The sequence below is a fragment of the Lynx rufus genome, unplaced genomic scaffold, assembly GCF_022079265.1.
Source record: "Lynx rufus isolate CCGP_SWC_20201006 ecotype Redwood Valley unplaced genomic scaffold, mLynRuf1.p SCAF_2, whole genome shotgun sequence".
Classification (NCBI taxonomy): Eukaryota; Metazoa; Chordata; class Mammalia; order Carnivora; family Felidae; genus Lynx; species Lynx rufus.
Window position 1 is genome coordinate 79,934,710 of NW_025814834.1, and position 23,157 is coordinate 79,957,866.

A 23,157-nucleotide genomic window follows, 5' to 3' on the forward strand; every position below is an offset into this window, starting at 1 on the left:
ATTTTTGAGACAGAGAGAGACAGATCATAAGTAAGGGAGGGGCAGAAAGAGGGGGAGACACAGAATCCGAAGCAGGCTCCAGGCTCCGAGCTGTCAGCACAGAGCCCGACACGGGGCTCGAACTCACCGACTGTGAGATGATGACCTGAGCTGAAGTCGGAGGCTTAACCAACTGAACCACCCAGGCGCCCCATTCTGAATTAATTTTTTATGTATTAATTCATCCGTCTTTTCATTTAATCATTTAACTAATGTACAATTTCTATCTTCTTTGCTTATTCAAATCCTGCATCTCTTTTTGTCCTCAGAAGATCATGAAAAGCCTTGCACCTTGCACCTTGCACAATCCAGTATTGCTTCTAACTTCACAATTTCTGTCTTTAACCACATCATTACTCAGCAGATAATCAACCCTATAATCGTAGGTCTCTCAATGACTCCTTTTTCCTACTTGCCCCCGGTAGTCCTTATGATTCTTTCTATCTAATAATTCTTAGACCTGTCCACCTAATATCTACCTAGGGTCTCAATTTATGACCTTAACATAATCATTTCAAGATTATAGCATGCTTTTCAACTGCTTTTTATTGAGTGCTAGGTGTCACCTGGACAGTATCTCTTTTATTCTTCCCAGTGGTTTTAAGACAAAAAAGTACTTTGCTTGAATTTACAAATAAGCAATGTGAAGCTTACCTAGTAAAATAGAGAACTTTAATGTAGTCATAGTAACTCTAGAGCTAACCTACTTAAGTTACATTCATTCATCAATATTTAATGACATCTCCCCTGCATAAACCACTGTGGTGGTGTGGTTTTCATAGTAGATTTATTCTTGAACATGGTAAGAATTCAATATAAAGAGTCCTATGGATGCTCACTATTTACAGGACCCCTATAGTAATTCATTTAGTGAAGTATCCATCTGTAATCCAAATTACTAGAGTTAATGCAGTGGTCCAGCTTTGGAACAAAATAGATGAGGATTCAAATACTGGTGCTGCCACTGTGTGACTTGAGATCTTCCAGAAAGATGCTTAACTTCACCATGTCTTCAACAATAAAATGAGAAGAAAAATACCAACATCAAAGTTCAGTAAATGGTAACTATTGTTGCCCACTGTCTAGCATAAATGCTAGCACATAGTATTTAATAAGTGCTTATTACACGAATACATGAATATACTAATTAAAATTTTTGCAAATTTTTTTCTGAAATGTATTCATTAGTTTAATTTTCATCATTTAAAAATTGTGGACTTGGGGTACCTGGATGACTCAGTCGGATGAGCATCTAACTCTTGATTTAGGCTCAGGTCATGATCGTGAATTCAAGCCATGTGTTGGGCTCTGTGCTGACAGTGTGGAGCCTACTTGGGATTCTCTCTCTCTCTGCCACTTCCCTGCTTGTGCTCTTTCAAAATAAATAAAATAAATAAACTTTAAAAAATAATAATAAATAAAAATAAAAATTGTGGAGTATAAGAGTTCTGGGAGACATTTGAAATGTTACCCACCATGGTAACTATTTTACAGAATTTATTTAAAGAAAGCTCCACTTTGAGGTTTTTTAAGTTCCGTGTTTTCAATCGATCCCCTGATGGACTTTGCAACAGGTAACACATGAAAAAAAAAAAAAAGGTTTTTAAAGATTATTTTATCCCATCAGCTAGTTCATATACAGTAAATATACACAGCTAATAATGCCCAGTGACCTGTGACTAGCCTGAAATCTGTTACCCTTACATTCAGACCTATCCCACAATGTTATCAAATCGTAATAACCAAGAGGTTCTAAGCTTTAATCTTCCCACTGAGCTGGGCAAAGAGTTTCTACTATTTATGACCAAACCAACTCTTTTTTAGATGAGAAAATTGAGCCCCTTTGAGTTCAAATGAAGAGAGGCAACATAGTATAAGGGCTAAACCTGGAGTCCCGTTGATAAGGTTTGAATCTTTGCTGTGTGGCAAAGATTGTTGTCAAGTTACTCAACCTCTTGTACCTCAATTTCTTTATCTGTAAAATGGGACTAATTACACTTACCTCATAGGTATCTGAGGTATAGGTAAGTTCATAGACAGAAATTGCCTCAACAATGACTGGGTACATGTTATAAATATTCAGAAAATGTTAGCCAGAGATTCATTAGTTTCTCAGATTCAAGTAAGACAACATTTATAAAACCACAAATGCTTCGAAAAAGAAAACCCCAAAACCCAAACCCTATTTTCATTTAAAGTGGTTTCCTAGTCCACATTAAAATAATGTGACTATAGCCGTCAGCAATAACTTAATGTTGTATATCTTGAAGTGTGATTCCAGAATCAGTGCATCAAAATCCCGGGGGAGCTTCTTTATATGCAAATATCTGGACCATACCTTTCAGAGCTACTGAACCAGAAGTTCCAGGACAAGCCCCATAATCTGCATTTTTAATATGTACCCCAAATGATTTTAGCATCAAATCTGAGATTCCTACTGTGTACAATGCACAAATTTTCTTTAACTTTTATAGCAGAAATCCTTTGCCTATGTCTCAAAACATTCATGGAGAAAAACAAAAGTCTTTTATAAGCTCAAGAACTACAAAAATAATTGAAACTGACAGCTTTGAGGAGCCAAAAGGGAAAGTGACTCATTGTTATGCTTCAGGCCTTTCTGGACAAAGAACATAATTACAAATTTAGAAAATTAACCCATTTTTAATTCATCACCAGGAGTAGTCATAGCAGGATTAAAGGTTCTATTTTTCTTGATCACTGGGTTAAGGAAATTTTTCTTAATCTGTCTAGTCTATTAAATTAATATAACTGACAATTTTAAATCCCCTAAGTGTAGTATGGATAAAACAGAATTTTTATTTGTAAGCTTGGTTGTCTGCTCTCATATGATACTAGTGGAAATACAAATTGGTACAACCTCCAGGAAGGACAATTTGTGGTATTTATCAAAATTTTAAGTTCTCAAAGTTGTGTTTTTTATAAAAAAATTTTTTTTTAACGTTTATTTATTTTTGAGACAGAGAGAGACAGAGCATGAACGGAGGAGGGTCACACAGAATCTGAAGCAGGCTGTCAGCACACAGCCCGACCCAGGGCTTGAACTCACAGACTGCGAGATCATGACCTGAGCCGAAGTCCGATGCTTAACCGACTGAGCCACCCAGGTGCCCCAAGTTCTCAAAGTTTTGATGCAGAAATTCCACTTCTAAATGATTACCCCACAAGTGTACTCACTCATGTGTAAAATAAACTATGAAGACTTTTGTTCATTGCAGAGTTGTTTGTAAAAAAAAAAAAATTTTTAGACAAAACCAATGCTAAATAGATTATGGCACATCTATACCATAAAATACTATGCAACTCTCTATGTGCTAATGTATAGTGCTTTCCAAAATATATTTGATGGAAAGAAAGTTTCACTAAAAGGAACCAGACCTTCTTAGATAAATAGCTAATTCTAGGGCTGGGGCTGAAAAATGTATAAGAGCCTGGAACATCTTTTTGTGTCAGAAAACAAACAAGTGCTTAAAAAGTTAGGAAACATGTTAAAAGACCCCAGAGACAGCTTGAAGGGCTCCCATGACTGAATCTGGAATGATAGATTATAAACTATTAAATAAAAAAAGAATCTATGAGCCCCTAGTGATACTAAAATATATAAATAAGTAAATGCAAAAATAAATAAATAAATTTATATTTATATATATTACAGAAGGAATAAATAATAAATATATATATACATGCATATGTATATGTATATATGTGTGTGTGTGTGTGTGTTTATGTATGTATATATATATCAGAGAAGGAATGGCAGAGTTAGGAAATCACCATTTTGCAACCATGATTGTAATAATTGATTTGGGCAATAATCATCAGTAGGTACTAAAACCATTTAACAATGCAGCGCCTGAGTGGCTCAGTTGGTTAAGCACCCAACTTCAGGTCAGGTCATGATCTCACAGTTTGTGGGTGAGAGCCCTGCATTAGGCTCTGTGCTGACAGCTCAGAGCCTGGAGCCTGCTTCAGATTCTGTGTCTCTTTCTCTCTTTGCTCCTCCCCTGCTCCTGCTCTGTCTCTCTGAAAAACAAACGTTAAAAAATAAAATAAAACCACTGAGCAAAAGTCTGATGGGGAACAGTCTCAAAATATCTCCCCTTAAGGGGCGCCTGGGTGGCGCAGTCGGTTAAGCGTCCGACTTCAGCCAGGTCACGATCTCGCGGTCCGTGAGTTCGAGCCCCGCGTCAGGCTCTGGGCTGATGGCTCAGAGCCTGGAGCCTGTTTCCGATTCTGTGTTTCCCTCTCTCTCTGCCCCTCCCCCGTTCATGCTCTGTCTCTCTCTGTCCCAAAAATAAATAAACGTTGAAAAAAAAATTAAAAAAAAATATCTCCCCTTAAGACACTTATCAAGTAAGAAGAAACACATGGTAACTTTACAGTGGAGACACCTGTGAAAACCATCAAAACTGGTACAGACTGATATGGTATGCCTGTTAAAAATTCATAACCTGAATCTATCCATGAGGAAAAAATCAGAAAAACCGTAACGAAACATATTCTATAAAAATCAACCAAAACTGGGACGCTTGGGTGGCTAGTCGGTTAAGTGTCTGACTTCTGCTCAGATCATGATTTCATGGTTTGGAGTTTGAGCCCCACATCAGGCTCTGTGCTGTCAGCTCAGAGCCTGAAGCGTCAGCTCAGAGCCTGAAGCCTGTTTCAGATTCTGTGTCTTTCTCTCTCTGCCCCTACCCTGCTCCTGCTCTGTCTTTCTCTCTTAAAAATAAAATAAGCATTGGGGCACCTGGGTGGCTCAGTCGGTAAAGCGGCCGACTTTAGTTCAGGTCATGATCTTATGGTCTGTGAGTTCGAGCCCCGCGTCAGGCTCTGTGCTGACAGCTCAGAGCCTGGAGCCTGTTTCAGATTCTGTGTCTCCCTCTCTCTCTGACCCTCCCTGTTCATGCTTTGTCTCTCTCTGTCTCAAAAATAAATAAATGTTTAAAAAATAATAAAAAATAATAAATAAAATAAGCATTAAAAAATTAAAAAAAATAGTGAACCCGTTGTATGTTAACATAAACATTATATATAATGATAAATAACAAGGTTTTATGAAAAAAATAGAAACATGGAATGTTTTACTTTTTTGTAGGACTAAATAGAAGACAGCTGAGTTCTCATAAAGGCTTATGCCTTTAATTTATTGTGCTATGTTGCTTTTTTGAAGAATAGGAAGAAAACCTATCCTGGAACAAGTATGTAGTTAGAAGAGAGAGCAGTATTTTAATATCTTTTACAGACAATTGTGGATATTCTTTGATGTAACACTGGAACTTGACAAATAATAGTTTCTTAAAGATTAATTGCAGTGGGGGCTTCTGGGTGGCTCAGTTGGTTAAAGTATTTGATTCCAGAGCTTAGCTCAGGTTGTGAGTTCAGGCCCCATGTTGGACCTTGCATTGGGCCCCACATTGGGTGTGAAGACTAATTTAAAAAAAAGATTAATTGCAGTATGGAATCTGAAATCATATTAATGAACTTTTTATAGGCTGTTACATTAAAATACATTGGTCTGTCTTGAATTTTGAATCAGTCTTTTGCTCATGCATGACTTTGTATCAGTATGCATTGGTCATTTGAAAAGTATTAAGTCATTGAGTTATATGGCTGTTCCAAATCTTGATCAATTTCATTATACATTACCAAACATCACATTTATTAATACCACTCCCAGTATCATCAGAAAGTTCTTTCTATTGGTATATATTTAGTAGTCGAATTTCTGTATGTGAGAACATTTAACTTTATAAGGCTATGGCAACTTGTTTTCTAAAGTGGTGTTCCCAGTTTATAATCCCACAAGGCAATTTTATAAAAAATCTCATTGATCCACATTTTTTCTAATACTTGATAGTTTTAATTTGAACCAATCACACTGTGTAAAATATCTCACTGTGGTCTTGATCTGCACTTTTCTGATTATGAATTTGAGCAACTCTTTATATTTAGTCTCTTATGTGAAGTAGATGGCATGCCTTTCATTTATTCTTTTTTCTAACAGTTTTATTGAGATCATTCACATTCTGTACAATTTACCCATTTGAAGTGTACATTTAAGTGGTTTTCAGTATATTCATAGGAGTTGTACAACCATCACTGAAATCCATTTTAGATAATTTTCATCACCTCAAACAAAAAATCTTTGTACTTTTTAACTGTCACCTCCTTCTCCACCTAATACCACTCCATCCCATCCCCAAGTAACCACTAATCTACTTTCTGTGTCTATAGACGTGCCTGTTCTGGACATTTTATATAAATGGAATCATAATATGTGACCTCTTGTGACTGGCTTCTGGTACTTAGCATTTTGTTTTCTAGGTTTACCCATGTTAGAGTATGTATCAGTACTTCATTCTTTCTAATTGCTAAATAATATTCTATTGAATGGTTATACCACTTTTTGTTTATCCATTTATATGTTGGTGGATATTTGAAGTTAAATTAAAATCCTGGTCCAAAGCCAAATTAGGGGTTATAATTAAAGAACTCCCTAATCTTCAAAGATATACAAAATTTTACTACGGAATCCAGGATGCTTTATAGATACTTATTATTCTGGACTATAGATCTGTCCCAACTATAACTTAAAGGGAAAAATGTCTAAAATCAGTAAGGCATGAAAGAGTTGATTTTAAAAATGTAGCTGTGAAAAACTTTCAAATATAACAACAACAAAATACACCACATGCAAATGCACACTTTCTTTCTCTCTCTCAAAAAATTAAAAATAAAATAAAATAACAACAATAAAAAAAAAATTTAAAAAAAACGAAGTGCCTAGCTGGCTAAGTTGGTTGAGCACCCGACTCTTGATTTTGGCTCAGGTCGTGGTCTTGAGGTTCGTGGGTTCAAGCCTGTGTCAGGCTTTGTGCTGACAGCATGTGGAGCCTGCTTGGAATTCTCTCTCTCCTCTCTCTCTAACCTCCCCAACTTATGCTCATACATGCACTTTCTCCCTTTCTCTCTCAAAATAAATAAATAAATTTGAAAAAAAAATACACTACGTAAAGCAATTATAGAAGCCTTTCTTTTAAAGATAGACTACATAAAGATTTAAAAAGTTAAGTAAAAATACAAAATGTACTTCAAGAAACTTTCAAACAGTACTCTATTTTAGATTCAGTATCTGAAGTGAAAGGAGGCTTGTCTTCTATTTTTATAAGTGGGCTTACACCTAAATTAGAGGACTTAATAAAAAATAAATTAATTTGAATGTGTGAGATTGCCAGTTTAGAAAATAATCTGTGGCTCAATATTTTGAGATAGCTTTAAAAACAATCTATAAGGGCACCTGGGTGACTCAGTCAGTTGAGCATCCAACTTTTGATTTTGGCTCAGGTCATGATCTCACAGTTCCTGGGATCAAGCCCTGAGTCACTCTCCTCTCTCTTTCTCTCAAAAATAAATAAATAAACATTAAAAACAAAAAGATAGAAATCAATACATCTATGGCTCTCAAGGTGAAATAACCCAAAACGTCTCTGTTTTCTAAGACGTGGGAGCCTATAGACAAGAATATTTATAAATATAATGAGCAGAAGCGCCATTAAACAAACTACATACCACACTGGTGTGAAAACAGGACAACTGTCCACAAATCTGTCCAGTGATACAGGTAGCTGCAAGGTACACAAGAGCACTCAACAATCCCCAGTCCTTTTTCCAATTCCCAAGGGGAAAAAAACTGCTTTCCTGTTTATCACTCTATCTAACATTAGTTTCACCTCTATAGCAGAGCAAAAATTTAAAGTTGTCTGAAAAGGAAAAAGAAAGACAAATGGACTTTTCGTGAGAAAAGAACAAAAAAACATTTATTATTTTAGTTTGAGAGAGAAAGTGGGAGAGGGACAGAGAAAGAGAGAATCCTAAAAATGCCCCATGCTCAATGCAGAACCTGATGGCATGGTCAGGTGGGGGCGGGCTGGATCCTAGGACTCTTTATTTTAGTTTGAGAGAGAGAGAGCAGTAGAGAAAAGAGAGAGCAGGAAAAGAGAGAGAGAGAGAATCCTAAGAATGCCCCATGATCAGTGCAGAGCCTGATGGGGGCTGGATCCTAGGACTCTGGGATCATGACCTGAGCTGAAATAAAGAGATGGACGCTCAACCGACTAAGCCACCCAGGCACCTGAAGAAAACAATTTTCATTAACATAAAATGACAGTGCCAGATTGTTTAAAAAAAAAAAAGATAAAGTTGAACATATACAGTAAATTATGACAGAATTGAGGAGAGATAAACTTTATTTTCTTTGGTTTAATAGAACCACTCAAGTAGTCAAAATCTTTAACAATTCAATGTCTAAGCTATAATTATTATTTTGAGATCATTATCAGAAGAATATTCTTTATTCTCTGTGGTACAGTATCGTACAGAAAATAGTCAACATAGCAGGCCTGAACTGCTATCCTTGAAAAGGCACGTTTGCGAGATTGGCTCTTAGCTGGTATCTGGGAACTTAGGTTTTGGGAAGGTTCCCAACATTAACTGATAAAGGTGGCTTACTGAATTTTTTGTATGAATAATATGCTTTTTACTGAATACTTGCTCTTCTTTTTGAGAGTGTGGAATTTGGGTATGTGCCAGGTAGAGGGTGCCTATACGATTAGCCCCCAGTAGAACCCCAGGCACTGAATCTTTAATGAACTTCCATGTTTGGCAACATGGCACATGTTTGTCACAACTCATTGCTACGAGAATTAAGCATGTCTTGTGTAACTTCACTGGGAGAGGACCCTTGGAAGCTTGCGTCCAGTTTCTCCAAGAATATGTCCTGGTGCCTTTTCTCTTTACTGATTTTGTTCCAAACAGTATATTGCCTATACTCTTTAGCCTACACTCTTGCCTATACTCTTTAGCCTATGAGTCATCCTAGTGAATCATTGTACCTGGAGGTGGTCTTTGGGATCTCTAATCAAAACACTTACAAACGTAATAAGTAAGATTTACTTTTAGAGAAAAATATACAGCAGCTCTTATACACAATCAGATTATAGTACATCTTGATATGACAATTCATATACTATATATAATTTAGGAAACTACCCCCCAAATAGCTATGGTTCCAGAATTCCTATGGATGAAAGACTCCACAGACTAGGCATTTTAACTTGGAGCAGAGCCTATAAGATTACAGATTGATTTTTTTCCTTTTTCCTTGATTTATATAAATCTTTCTTTTTGTACAAGCAAGCATGTACATGTTAGGCCATGCTCTATGGATCTTAACTCATTAGAAAAACATTGCCTATAAAACCTATCCCTTAAAGAAGAGGCAAGGGGCACCTGGGTGGCTCAGTTGGTTGAGCATCCAACTTCAGCTTGGGTCATGATCTCATGGTTCAGGGGCTCAAGCCCCACGTCAGGCTTTGTGCTGACAGCTCAGAGCCTGGAGCCGGCTTTGGATTCTGTGTCTCCCTCTCTCTCTGCCCCTCTCCCACTCGTGCTCTGTCTCTCGCTGTCTTTCAAAAATAAATAAACATTAAAAAAAAAGTAAAATATGGAGCAGGTGGATGGAGTTGTTGGGGGAGGGCAGTAGAGAAACAAAATAAATACACCTCCTTGCCCCAGAGCAATTACAAGCTTCAACAAATACGTCAAACTAGCCTCAGATCTCATATTAGACTTTAAGTCTATGTTGCTACACATGATAAATCACTGTGGCTAGCGGAAACCACTCAATATTTTTTACTTATTAACTAATTATGAATTATCATTATTTTCTCTGTATATAACCAAATACTGTTGTAGCAACTTCATAACCCTACCCCACAGAGGAGAACCCCATACTTGTGTTTCTGTAATTCAAGATTTCCATGATCAGAACAGAACTTTTCATTGTTGTTTGGTTGGTTTTGTTGTTGTTTTTAGCACCAAATTTATCACTTTTTAAAAATGAGATTTTTCCCAAAAGTGAAGAAAAAGAAACAAATCCAGTGTCTGCATTCCCAACTGCAGCCTTGATTCTGGAATACCTTCTTCACTCTGAGATCAAGGTGGCTCTCTGGGAATCCAATGGTGATATATAGGTTGAGGGTTCCTCTGTGATGGGTTTCTCTCTGCCCCTCTCCTGAGTTTTAGGGATGGATTTTTCATTGTGGGTGTGGTCCTCCTCACCTTCTTCCAATGCTGTAGAGAGATGGCCAAAATGGACTTGAGAGGAAGGTTGGGGATCCAGTCTTCATCTATCTCTGGGGATGACTGGTCACTGGTCAGCATGAGGGTGGCAGAGGTGGGGCAGTGCCTGAGAATCTGCTCTACCAGCTTGGGGTCAATGGGCAACTCCAGCAGCAGGACTATGAACTGGATCTTCCAGGAGTTGTTGTCTTGCACCATGGGTGGGGCTCAGAGCTGGGGCAGGTGCTCTCCCTCTTAGCTCCAGCCCAGCCCCAGTCCCTAGAACAGAACTTTCGATGCTATCCTACCGAATCTCAACTCAACATCGTTTGTTGACAGTTTTATATTAAAAATAAAAATATATATATTAGGCTTAATATATAAAATATCATCTTGTATCTCTTATAAAATCCAATTTCTTACCAAAAGCCAAATTATTCAAATAACGGAACTAAGATCCTTTCTAGGGTATATTAAATTGTTAGTAAAAAAAAAAAGTAATTTTTAAAGTAATTTTTTTAAAAAAGTAAGCTTAGAGAATAATTTGCTTCTTGTTAAATGCTTTTTCTGTATCTACTAAAATTATCATGTGGTTTTTATCCTCCTCTTGTTGATGTGATGTATCACGTTGATTGATTTGTTCATATTGAACCACGCTTGCATCCCAGGAGTAAATCCCACTTGATCCTGGTGAATGGTTATTTTAATGTATTGTTGGATTTGCTTTGCTAGTATTTTGTTGAGGAATTTTGCATCTATGTTCAACTATATTGGCCTGTAGTTCTCTTTGTGTGTGTGTGTGTGTGTGTGTGTGTGTGTGTGTGTGTGCGCGCGCTCGTGTCTTTATCTGATTTTGGAATCAGGGTAATGCTGGCCTCATAGAATGAATTTGGAAGCTTTCCTTTTTCTTCTATTTTTTGGAATCATTTGAGAAGAATAGGTATTAACTCTCCTTTAATAGTTTGGTAGAGTTTACCTGTGAAACCATTTGACCTTGGACTTTTGTTCGTTGGGAGTTTTTAAATTACTGATTCAATTTCATTGCTTGTAGTTGGTCTGTTCAAATTTTCCGTTTCTTCCTGATTCAGTTTTGGGAGATTATATGTTTCTAGGAATGTATCCATTTCTTCTAGGTTGTCCAATTTGTTAGCATATAACTTTTCATAATATTCTCTTATATTCCTTTGTATTTATGTGGTGTTAGTTATTATTTCTCCTCCTTCATATCTGATTTTGTTTATTTGGGTCTTCTCTCTCTCTCTCTCTCTTTTATGAGCATGGCTAAAGGTCTATCAATTTTGTTGATCTTTTATTTGCTTTTTTTTTTAAACATACAGTATAAATACTTTATTAACAATTACAGATCATCCCTGTGAGCTGAATGGTTGATCCAGACATCAAGGACCTAGCCACAAGTTCAGCACAACCTCTGAGCTTCTTGCTCTGACTCCAAAAGGGTGAGAATGTTGCCCTCATGCTTGGGGCCTTTCAAATTGCAGAAGATAGAGTAGCTCATGTAGTCCATGAACTCCACAGGCACCTGTGTGCACTGTCCCTGAGAACCGGTCCTGCCCAGCACCTTGGTGACCCTGGCCAGCTTGAAGGGCTGCACACAGCTTGTGTCCGTGATGGTGGCAGGGTGGCCGTTGGGTGGAGAGCTCAATTTTGTTGATTTTTTTCAAAAAACCAGCTCCTGGTTTCATTGATCTCTTCTATTGGTTTTCTTTTTTTAGTTTCTAATTCTTGTATTTTTGCTCTAATCTTTTAGATTATTTCCTAATTATTTCCTTCCTTCTACTGGTTCTGGACTGTTTGTTCTTCTTTTTCTAGCCTCTTTATATGAAGGATGGGTTGTTTATTTGAGATTTTTCTTGCTTTTGAGGTAGACCTGTATTGGTATAAACTTCCCTCTTGGAACTGCTTTTGCTACATCCAAAAGATTTTAGACCTTTGTGTTTTCATTTTCTTTGGTCTCCATGTATTTTGTGATTTCCTCTTTGATTTCTTAGTTGATCCATTCATTGTTCAGTAGCATGTTGTTTAACCTCCATGCATTTGTGTTCTTTACACATTTTTTCTTATGAGTTAATTTCTAGTTTCAAAGTGTTGTGGCCAGAAAAGATGCATGGTATGACTTCAATCTCTTTGAATTTGTTGAGACTTGGTTTTGGCCTAAACATGTGATCTATTCTGGAAAATGTTCCATGTGCACTTGAAAAGAGTATGTATTCTGCTGTTTTAGCATGGAATATTCTGAATATATCTGCTAGATCCATCTGGTCCCATTTGTCATTCAAGCCACTATTTCCTTGTTGATTTACTGTTTGGATGATCTTTGGGGTGTTAAAGGCCCCTATTATTTTGTATTACTATTGATTATTTTCTTTATGTTTATTATTAGCTGCTTTATGTATTTGGGTGCTCCCATATTGGTTGCATAAATATTTACAATTGTTACATCTTTTGTTGTAATTGTTGGATTGTTGTTTTGTTGGATCATTCCCTTTATGATTATATAGTGTCCTTTTTTGTCTCTTATTACAGTCTTTGTTTTAAAGTCTATTTAGTTTGGTACAAATATTGTTACCCCAGCTTTTGTTCCACTTCCATTTGCATGATAAATGGTTTTCCATCCTTTCACTTTTAATCTACACTTGTCTTTAGGTCTGAAATGAGTCTCTTATAGGTAGCATATAGATGGGTCTTTTTGATTGTTTTTTTTTTTTTTAATCCATTCCATCACCCATTGTCTTTTGATTGGAGCTTTTAGTCCATTTATATTCAAAGTAATTGTTGATAGGTATGTAGTTGTATCATTTTGTTACTTGTTTTATGGTTGTTTTGTAGTTTTTCTGTTTTGCAGTTTTTTCTTCTCTTTGTCTCTCACAGTTTATTGGCTTTCTTCAGTCATATACTTGGATTTCTTTCTCTTTATATTTGTGCATATCTATTACTGGTTTTTGGGTTTTGGTTACCGTTAGGTTTTTATATGATATGTTATGCATATAACACATAGCAACTTAATCTATATTAAGTTGATGGTTGCTCATGTCCGAACCCAATCTTTACTCCTCTCCTTGCCACATTTTAGGTATATGGTGTCATATTTTACATCCTTTTATTTTGTAAGTCTCTTGACTCATTTTTAGAGATATACTTAATCTAACTGTTTTTGTGCTTCCCACTTTTCTCACTCCTACTTTTGGTCTTTCTTTTGCACTCGAAGAGTCCCCTTTAACATTTCTTATAGGGCTGCTCTACTGGTCATGATTTCCTTTAACTTTTGTTCATCTGGGAAACTCTTTATCTCTCCTTCTTTTCTGAATGGTTTCCTTGCTGGATAGAGCATTGTTGGCTGCAGGTGTTATTCTTTCAGCACTTTTAATATGCTGGCCTGCAAAGTTTCTGCTGAAAAATCAGCTTAAAGCCTTATGTGGTTTCACTCATATGTAACTGTTTTCTTTTCTCTTGCTGCTGTTAAAATTCTCTCATCATCACTACTTTTTGTTATTTTAACTACTGTGTGTCTTGTTATGGACCTCCTTGGGTTGGGAAGTTTTCAGCTATTATTTCTTCAACTAAATTTGCTGTACCCTTTTTTCTCCTTTTTTCTTCTGGGATCCCTGTAATGTGAATGTTATTATGCTTGATGGTCACTGAAGTTCCTTAGTCTATTTCCCTTCTGTTCATCTTGATTGATTTCCACTACTCTTTCAGGTCACTGATCTGTTCTTCTGTTTCCTCTAATCTGCTATTTATTCCATCTAGTGTATTTTTGAGTTAAGAGTTCTTCATCTTTGATTTTTTGTTTGCTTATTTTCTATGTCTTGTTCAGGGTCTTTTCTCAAGTCCAGTGAGTATCTTTATGATCATTACTTTCAATTCTCTATCAGTCACATTACTTATCTTCTGTGCCATTTAGGCTTCTTGCTGTGCTTGTCCTCTTCTTTCATTTGGGACATAGTCCTTTGTCTCCTCATTTTATCTAAATCTCTGTGTTTCTATGTGTTAGGAAAGTCAGCTACATCTCCTGCTCTTGAAAGTACTGGACTTATTAAGAAAGAGGTCCTGTAGTGGCTCTCTTTGCCTGTTGTGGGCAAGGTTTGTTCCCTATGTTTTTAGTGGGCCATTCTGGGGCCACCTTGGGCTTAAGCTGAGTCAGACTAGGCATTTGCCAGAGATGTGGTAGCACTGGACTTAAGTTCAATGAGAGTGCAGGGTGTGTGGTGTAGCACCATAGGTTCTAGTGGGAGGGAACCTACAGCTGCCAGGGATAGAGGTAGACCAGGCTGGAGGGGGTGGGTCCATAGGAAAATGCAGGATGTAGGGCTCACTGTTAGTAAGTTAGGTAGGGAGTGTTGGAACCAGATTGGTTCCTGCAGGTATCCATGTGTTTATGGGGGGGGGGGGAGGCGGAGAAGGTAAATGGCACCTGCCAGCTCCTTTGTTTCTGGAGAAGTTTTCCAATGATCCCTGTCCATCTAGCACAGGCTCTGAGATTAGACAATACATCTTCTTCATGTATACCCCAGGCATTTTTCAAAGTGCTGCTTCCATGCTATATCTCCATGGACTGGTTGTTGTGCTCTCTCTGTAAGAGCAAAGACTCAGCTTCCTTTCATACTGCTGGCTCTCCCATGCACCCAGTGATTTAAAACAAAAAATTTTTAATGTTTATTTATTTATTTTGAGAGAGAACATGAGTGGGGAGGGGCAGAGAGAGAGGGAGAGAGAGAATCCCAAGCAGCCTCTGTGTTGTCAGAGCTGAGCCTGATGCAGGCTTGATTTCACAATTGAGTGAGATCATGACCTGAACCCAAATCAACCGTCAGACACTTAACTGACTCAGCCACCCAGGTGTCCTGCAGTGATTTTTAAAGTTCCAGGTTTTAAACCTTGCTGATTGTAAGAACTTGAAAAATTCAGTCCCTCTGGTTTTCAAAGCCAAATGTTATGGAGATTCATGTTCCCTGTGTGGGCTCCCTGGTGTTAGAGTCTGTTTCCTTCCCTCTCTGCACCACAGCTCACTCTCCCCCACAGACAGTCCCACAGGTCTGTTTAGCTCCCCACCCTTTCTCTGCCCTTCCTGCCCTCTTCAATGTGGCTTCTTCTCTACATTTAGCTAGGGATTGTCTATTTTACTAGTCTTTGGGTTGTTTTCTTTATAATTTTTTAAAAATACTTATTTTGAGAGACAGAGAGACAGAGCACAGGTTGGGGAGGAACACAGAGAGAGGGAGATACAGAATCTAAAGCAGTCTCTAGGTTCTGGGCTGTCAGCACAGAGCCAAACACGGGGCTTGAGCCCATGAACCGTGAGATCATGACCTAAGCTGAAGTCGGATTCTTAACCGACTATGTCCCTGGGTTGTTTTCTAGGTTATTTACACTGATGTGTTATCTAGTTGTATCCATAGTATGAAGTGAGCTTAAGGTCTTCCTACTCCTCCATCTTCCTAGGAAGTCCCCATAATAACTTTTTTCTTTTTAGGAGAAAGAGAGAGAGTGTGAGCAGGAGAAGGGGGCAGAGGGAGAGAGAGAAAGAAAGAAAGAGAGAGAGAGAGGGAGAGAGAGAGAGAGAGAGAGAGAATCTTAAGCAGGCTCCATACTCAGTGCAGAGCCCAACACAGGGCTCAATCCGATGACCCTGGGATCATGACCTGAGCCAAAATCAAGAATTAGATGCTCGGGGCGCCTGGGTGGCGCAGTCGGTTGAGCGTCCGACTTCGGCCAGGTCACGATCTCGCGGTCCGGGAGTTCGAGCCCCGCGTCGGGCTCTGGGCTGATGGCTCAGAGCCTGGAGCCTGTTTCCGATTCTGTGTCTCCCTCTCTCTCTGCCCCTCCCCCGTTCATGCTCTGTCTCTCTCTGTCCCAAAGATGAATAAACGTTGAAAAAAAAAATTTATAAAAAAAAAGAATTAGATGCTCAACAAATTGAGCCACCCAGGCGGGTCCCCCATGATAACTCTTGAAGATAGAAAATGTGCCAGTGTTCTCTTTATTGCTTCTCAGCTCCAAATACTATCTTTTTTGCCTCTGAAAATGAGTCCTTTAAAATGTATCCTTTGGGGCGCCTGGGTGGCTCAGTCGGTTAAGCAGCCGACTTCAGCTCAGGTCATGATCTCACGGTCCGGGAGTTCGAGCCCCGCGTCGGGCTCTGTGCTGACAGCTCAGAGCCTGGACCTGTTTCAGATTCTGTGTCTCCCTTTCTCTGACCGTCCCCTGTTCATGCTCTGTCTCTCCCTGTCTCAAAAATAAGTAAAACATTAAAAAAAATTTTTTTTTAAATTAAAAATAAAAAAATAAAATATATCCTTTATGTGTAGTGCAGATTATTAAGCTATGTCAGTAGAGGGCACTGGAGAGATGGAAGGAAGGAGCTTTCCATTATGGTTGCAGTGTGCTTGCTCAGCAAGTTTCTGCATTGCACAAGGCTTCTTCAGCATCCAGCTTCTACAACGGGTCAGCAGCTCCAGCTTTTCCTGGCAACCACCTCAGATGATTTTGCCATGGAGGGTCTTCCACAAGACACCTCTTTTTGAACAGGTTCCCTAGGCAGGGTGCTTTCTAGCAAGTTCCACCAAGACTACACCACAGTGACTTCTCTGACACCCAGGAACCATAGAATTCATTCTCTCCAGCAAGGTCTGGTTTTCTGGGGGGCTTTTCCTCAGGTCCTCTATCTCAGTCATAGGGATTGTGACAGCTCCATTTATCTGCTTATATCTCCTTGTATATTTAGTTTCCACTGGTCACTCACTTGTTGTTCCACTCCCATGTTGTGGTTAATAATTCTTTGTTATGGGTCTTTATATATGTTTTTAAAAAAATTTTTTTTTGAGAGAGAGAGAGTATGTGCACTCACACTCACAAGTGGGAGAGGGGGCAGAGGAAGAGAGAGAATCTTTTATTTTTTTTAGAGAGAGATCATTTTTTTTAAGTTTATTTATTTTGAGAAAGGAAAGAGAAAGAGAGCACAAGCAGGGTAGGGGCAGAGAGAGAGGGAGAAAGAGTAGAATCCCAAACAGGCTGCATGCTATCAGTGCAGAACCCAATGTGAGACTCGAACTCAGGAATCGTGAGATCATGACCTGAGCCAAAATCAAGAGTTGGACACTTACCCAATTGAGCCACCCAGGAGACCCTAGAGAGAGAGTCTTAAGCAAGCTCCACGTTCAGCACCGAACCAACAGGGGGCTCTATCCCACGACCCTGGGATCATGACCTGAGCCAAAATCAAGAGTCAGACACTCAACCAACTGAGTCACCCAGACACCCCTATAATTCTTGGTGTTACAGTTTCCCCGTTCAGATTTCTTTATGGTTTCTGTCTCCTGATTGAACTCTAACTGATACAAATATAAAACATACATTCTCTATCACTTAACTCTTGGCATATAGTAAGAATGTATAGATAGCCCCCTTAATATTCTCCACTTGGCTTTATGATTTTTAAGCTAATTATATTTCATATATCATATTTCATTCTAAATAAAAGACTAATACTAATTCATTCCTTCACTTAATTAAGGATCCCCTATGTCAGTCTCTGTTGCAAAGGCCTACAGATACAACAGTGGAAAACAAAAATCCAGCCAAAATCACTGTTCTCATGGAGCTTACATTCTAGTGGGAGATCAAATCCAGGTAAACAATTAAACTATGTAGTATGCTAAATAGTAATAAGTTCTAAGGATAAAATAAAGTAGGGAATGGGATGTGAAATTTTAGGGAGAAGTTAATTGAAATGAAAGACCCAGGAAGACTTTATTGAAATTGTGATTTTTGGGTGAAGATCTAAAGGCAGTGATTGAGTGAGTCAGGTGGCTATCTGGGAAGAGTATTCCAGGCAGAGGGAACAGCATTTGGCTTTGAAAACCAGAGAGGCTGAATTTTGCAAGTTCTTACAATCAACAGGGCTTAAAACCTAGAACTTTAGAATTCACTGGGCTCATGGGAGAGCCAGGAGGATGAAAGGAAACTAAGTCTTTGCTCTTAAAGAGAGAGCACAACAGCCACCCATGGAAATATACTCTTGGAGGCAGGAGTATGCTAATGTGTCAAAGTATAATAAGTACACCAGTGTGGCTAGGGTACAGATGATGGAGGTGGAGGGAGTGAGGGGAGAAATAGGAGATGAGCTGGGGGGAGTTAGAAGAGGGAGCCAGATCATGATGGGTCTGGGGGTTGACTTTGGCTTTTCTTCTGAGATGGGAGGCTCTCACCTCCATCAATATACTGTTATTTTAAGAGTTCTTGTTTGTGCTTGCAGAATATTGATTACAAATTCTTGGTACTTTAAAACAGAAAAACAAAAAGAACCCTTTTAAGATTGTTCTGTAAGTGATCCCCATTCACTGCAACAGGAATAGAATTTCAGAAAATGATGTGAATAGTTATTTGTGTACTATGTTTTACATGTAATTTCAACTTAAATGAACATCTTGATTCAATTAAATCTAATATTGTGTAACTTTTTTGGGGACATCATGAGATACACTGAAGTTACTGAGCCTTAGGCAAGTAATAATCCTATTTATAATTGTTTGACAGTCAAATACATACTCAAAAACTATTTTTTATATTTTATAAATACTGTTAAGGATATGGCCTTAGAGTTGTGGCCCAAGAGCCTTGTTTTCAGGGAGTTTGCTTTTATACATTTAGGTTTTGTGGTATATAATACCTTCTAGTGGTTTTCTTTGCTGGGCGTTTGTTCAAAAGGAGATTGAACAGCTGTGAATATATGTTTTCAGTATTTTTAAAGCAACACAAAACATGAAAACAACTTGCCTTCACAATAACAGAACCTGAAAAAAAATTTTTGAGGGAGACCAGTTGTAAAGTATATTTCTAAAAAACTTCCTTTTCATAAAATGTTCTTTCCAGGGGTGCCTGGGTGGCTCAGTCAGTTGAGCATCCAACTTCCTCTCAGGTCATGATCTCCTGTTTGTGAGTTTGGGCACCATGTCTGGCTACTGCTGTCAGCACAGTTCCTACTTTGGATCCTCTGTCTCCAGCTCTCTGTGTCCCTCCCCCCTTCCCACTTGTGCTTTCCCTCTCTCAAAAGTAAATAAACATTTAAATAAATAAACAAGTAAATAGGGACACCTGGGTGGCTCAGTCTGTTGAGCATTTGACTTGGGCTCAGGTCAGGATTTCCCAGTTTGTGGGTTCAAGACCCGAGCTGATAGCTCAGAGCCTGGAGACTGCTTGGGATTCTGTGTGCCTCTCTCTGCCCCTACCCCCCTCACATTCTCTCTCTCTCAAAAATAAATGAATAAACATTTAAAAAAACTTTTTTAATTTAAAAAATAAATAAAACATTCTTTCCAAAAATCTGAACTTGAATGTCATATTAAATAAAATACTGAATGTATACATATATGAACATCAGTACATTTGTTTTATTTTCAGAGAATGATATTGATATAAAGATCACCTTAAGTTGAAAGTAAGCATTACTTAAAAAGGAATCTCCCAAATCCACATATAAATATGACAAAGAAAAAAAATAGAGAAAAAAAATCTTTAAATACACCTGAGCAGGTATTAAATTGAAAATGTTCTAATAAAATAGAATTACTATTAGAATACTAAAGAATACTAAATTAGACATGCAAAAGGATGCTAAACTGAATAAAACAGAAAATCAAGTTGTTGTTTTTTTTTTCTTTTAATTTTTATTTTTCAGAGACAGACATAGAGTGTGAGCAGGGGAAGAGCAGAGAGAGAGGGAGACACAGAATCCAAAGCAGGCTCCAGGCTCTGAGCCATCCACACAGAGCCCAATGCGGGGCTCAAACTCACAAACCATGAGATTGTAACCTGAGTTGAAGTTGGATGCTTAACTGACTGAGCTACTCAGGCACACCAAGAAAATCAAGTTTTAAAAAATGCTTTACAAAGTCACTCAATAATTCACACACACACACACACACACACACACACACACACACACACAATCATCTATACATATTGTAGCTCTTCCTGTCCAATTATTTTTATAGATCTCAGAATATAACTATAATGTGTCCTACCTCAGAAAGGTTTGTAAATGATTCAACCAGATCTCCAGAAGTCATTATAACCTGTCTCTGACCCTGTGTATCCTTCTTTCACTATACTATTGAGATATAGGAGAATCTAGATCAGTGGTAATAGATGGCATTTAATATCATTTTAAATATTTTAAAATCTGAATATTAATTTCAAGAAAATCTTAGAGAATTTTCATTAATCATCATCATCATCATAAATAATAATACCTTATATACTAGAGTACATTATACTTTTCAAATTTACTCATACTCTTCAATTTCCTATTAAATTCCAATTGAGACTTCCAAAGGAAACAAACTGAAAAATGGGGATTCAGATAAAGACCAATAAAACTTACAGAGGTGAGGGAAAGAGAGAGAAAGAAAGAAAGAAGAAAAGGAGAGAAAGAAAGAAAGAAAGAAAGAAAGAAAGAAAGAAAGAAAGAGAAAGAAAGAAAGAAAGAAAAAGAAAGAAAGAGGAACAAGGAAATAAAGAAAGAAAGAGGAGAGTGAGGGGCGCCTGGGTGGCGCAGTCGGTTAAGCGTCCTACTTCAGCCAGGTCACGATCTCGCGGTCCGGGAGTTCGAGCCCCGCGTCAGGCTCTGGGCTGATGGCTCAGAGCCTGGAGCCTGTTTCCGACTCTGTGTCTCCCTCTCTCTCTGCCCCTCCCCCGTTCATGCTCTGTCTCTCTCTGTCTCAAAATAAATAAACGTTGAAAAAAAAAATTTAAAAAAAAAATAAATAAAAAAAAAAAGAAGAGAGTGAAAAAAATTTCATGAACAAGAATGTAAAGAAATATTAGGTGTAGGCAGGAAAACATACAAACATAAGTGTTATACTAGTCTTAAATAATAGTCAACTAAGCTAATTTCTCTAGAAAAATAGCTATCTTCTGTTCACTGTTTCTTCTTGTTTATGCTTTGTCATCTTGAGATATACTTTAATTCCTCAAAGTCTAAGCCTGCATGAAACTGATTAGGAGGTGTATTAACTATCTATCACTGCCATAAAAAATTATAACACACTTAGTAGTTTAAAACAACACAAACTTACTATTTTACAGATCTGTAGTTCAGAAGTCCAACATGGGTCTTTTTGGATCAAAACCAAGGTGTCAGCAGGGATGCATTCATTCTGGAAGCTCTAGGGAAGAATCTCTTTCTTTGCCTTTTCCAGCTTCCAGAATCATTCACATTCCTTGGCTCATGGCTCCTTTCTTCCATCTTTGAAACCAGCGGTGTTATATCTCTCTCTTGTCCTATCTCTTTCTCTCATTCTTTTTCTTTTTAATGTTTATTCATTTTTGAGAGAGAGAGAGAAAGAGAGAGACAGAGTATGATCAGGGGAGGAGCAGAGAGAGAAAGGGAGACACAGAATCAGAAGCAGGCTCCAGGCTCTGAGCTATCAGCACACAGCCCGACACTGGGCTCAAACCCACAAACTTCAAGATCATGACCTGAGCCGAAGTTGGATGCCCAACCGACTGAGCCACCCAGGTGCCCCTGATTCTCTTTTTCTTATGCCTCCCTCATCCACTTTTAAGAACCTTTGTGAGTACCTCTGGCCAACCTGGATAATCTAGCATAATTTCCCATTTTAAGGCCATTAACTTAATCCTATGGGCAAAGTCCTTTTTTGCCACATAAGGTAACATACTTATAGGTTCTGGGGATTAGGACAGAACATCTTGGGAAGGGGGAGCTATTCTGCCTGCCACAAAAGCTTATATTTAAAGTCCCATTCTCTGACCTCCTATTTCTCTGCTACATCCCCTCTCATCCTCTGACTCTTAGTCCTTTGAGTCCTTATGGGACCTTCACTTCATCCAGTCTGCCATTTCTTCACTGTCTCTCATTTCCTCAAAGTCCTCACTTCCCTCATTATCAAACTAAATTCCATGAGTTATTATCACCACAGTCCTTCCTTTATGCACTCCCTACTCCCTTTCCTACCTTCTTTCTTACTTGCTTGACAAAAACCCTGCTCTGGTGACTCCAGCTTTCCCTCAATCTGTCTTTGTACTTTGTGTAACTGAAAACAACTAGAGGAAAACATAGCCTTGCTGACCAGTCTCCTACTCGTCCATACCACAAACCTTGCATGGGCCTTTGCTTCTGCCTGGTATCTACATGCTATTTGTCTGGTCCATTCTCTTTCCCACTTTCCTGGAAGACCCTCTCATGCCTTCTCCTGCCTTCTCAAACCTCATACAGTTATTTCCCAATTCTCCTTCTTGGCTCATGACTTGACTCTTTCTCTACTGAGAAATGCAAAACAAGCAGAAGAGAGCCCTGCAGATTCCCACATATCTCTCTACAGGTCAACTTCTCTCTTCACACTCTACTTTCCTTCTAATGGATCTTTGGATTTAATCCAGGCCATCTCCTGGATGCATTTCTATTTCTAATAACTCTTAACCGAAATCTAGCATTTCCTTCAATTGTGAATATAGGTAGTAAACCACAGTGGCAATACCTATGTTTTTGTCACAAGTAGACATCATAGGGATTTTTATACCACTAAGCAGTTTTGCATCTACTTCAGAATATTATACATATATGTATCACTACTTTGAAATTATGATAGTTATTAGATGCACCAGTAGTTATTATTTATAGCATTAATATAGAAACACATGCATTAAGGTATCACAGATTTGATTTTAAAAATGATTTTGTAACTGTGTTTCAAAATAATTAGATTTCTTTGTACTCTGACTTTGACTTTTTTTTAATGTTTATTATTTTTGAGAGAGTGCAAGTGCAGAAAGGGCAAAGAGAGAGGGACAGAGGATCCAAAGCAGGCTCTGCACTGACAGGCCACTGACAGGCTGACAGCAGCAAGCCCCTTGTGGGGCTCAAACTCACAAACTGTGAGAGCATGACCTGAGCTGAAGTCAGACACTCAACCAACTGAGCCCCATGTACCTCTCTGAATTTTA

General features: G+C 38.2%; 1 protein-coding gene and 1 pseudogene across 1 annotated transcript; both read right to left on the reverse strand.

The window, feature by feature from the left end:
* Window positions 1-10,039: 10,039 nt before the first annotated feature.
* On the reverse strand, window positions 10,040-10,395 carry LOC124514208 (protein phosphatase 1 regulatory subunit 1A-like; annotated as a pseudogene).
* Window positions 10,396-11,593: 1,198 nt separating this feature from the next.
* Window positions 11,594-13,417, reverse strand: LOC124514209 (40S ribosomal protein S28-like). Its single transcript, XM_047082263.1, has 2 exons — window positions 13,377-13,417; window positions 11,594-11,834 (listed from the first exon to the last, which is right to left on the reverse strand). The coding sequence occupies exons 1-2, from the start codon at window positions 13,415-13,417 to the stop codon at window positions 11,594-11,596; spliced, it is 282 nt and encodes a 93-aa protein (XP_046938219.1).
* Window positions 13,418-23,157: the final 9,740 nt, after the last annotated feature.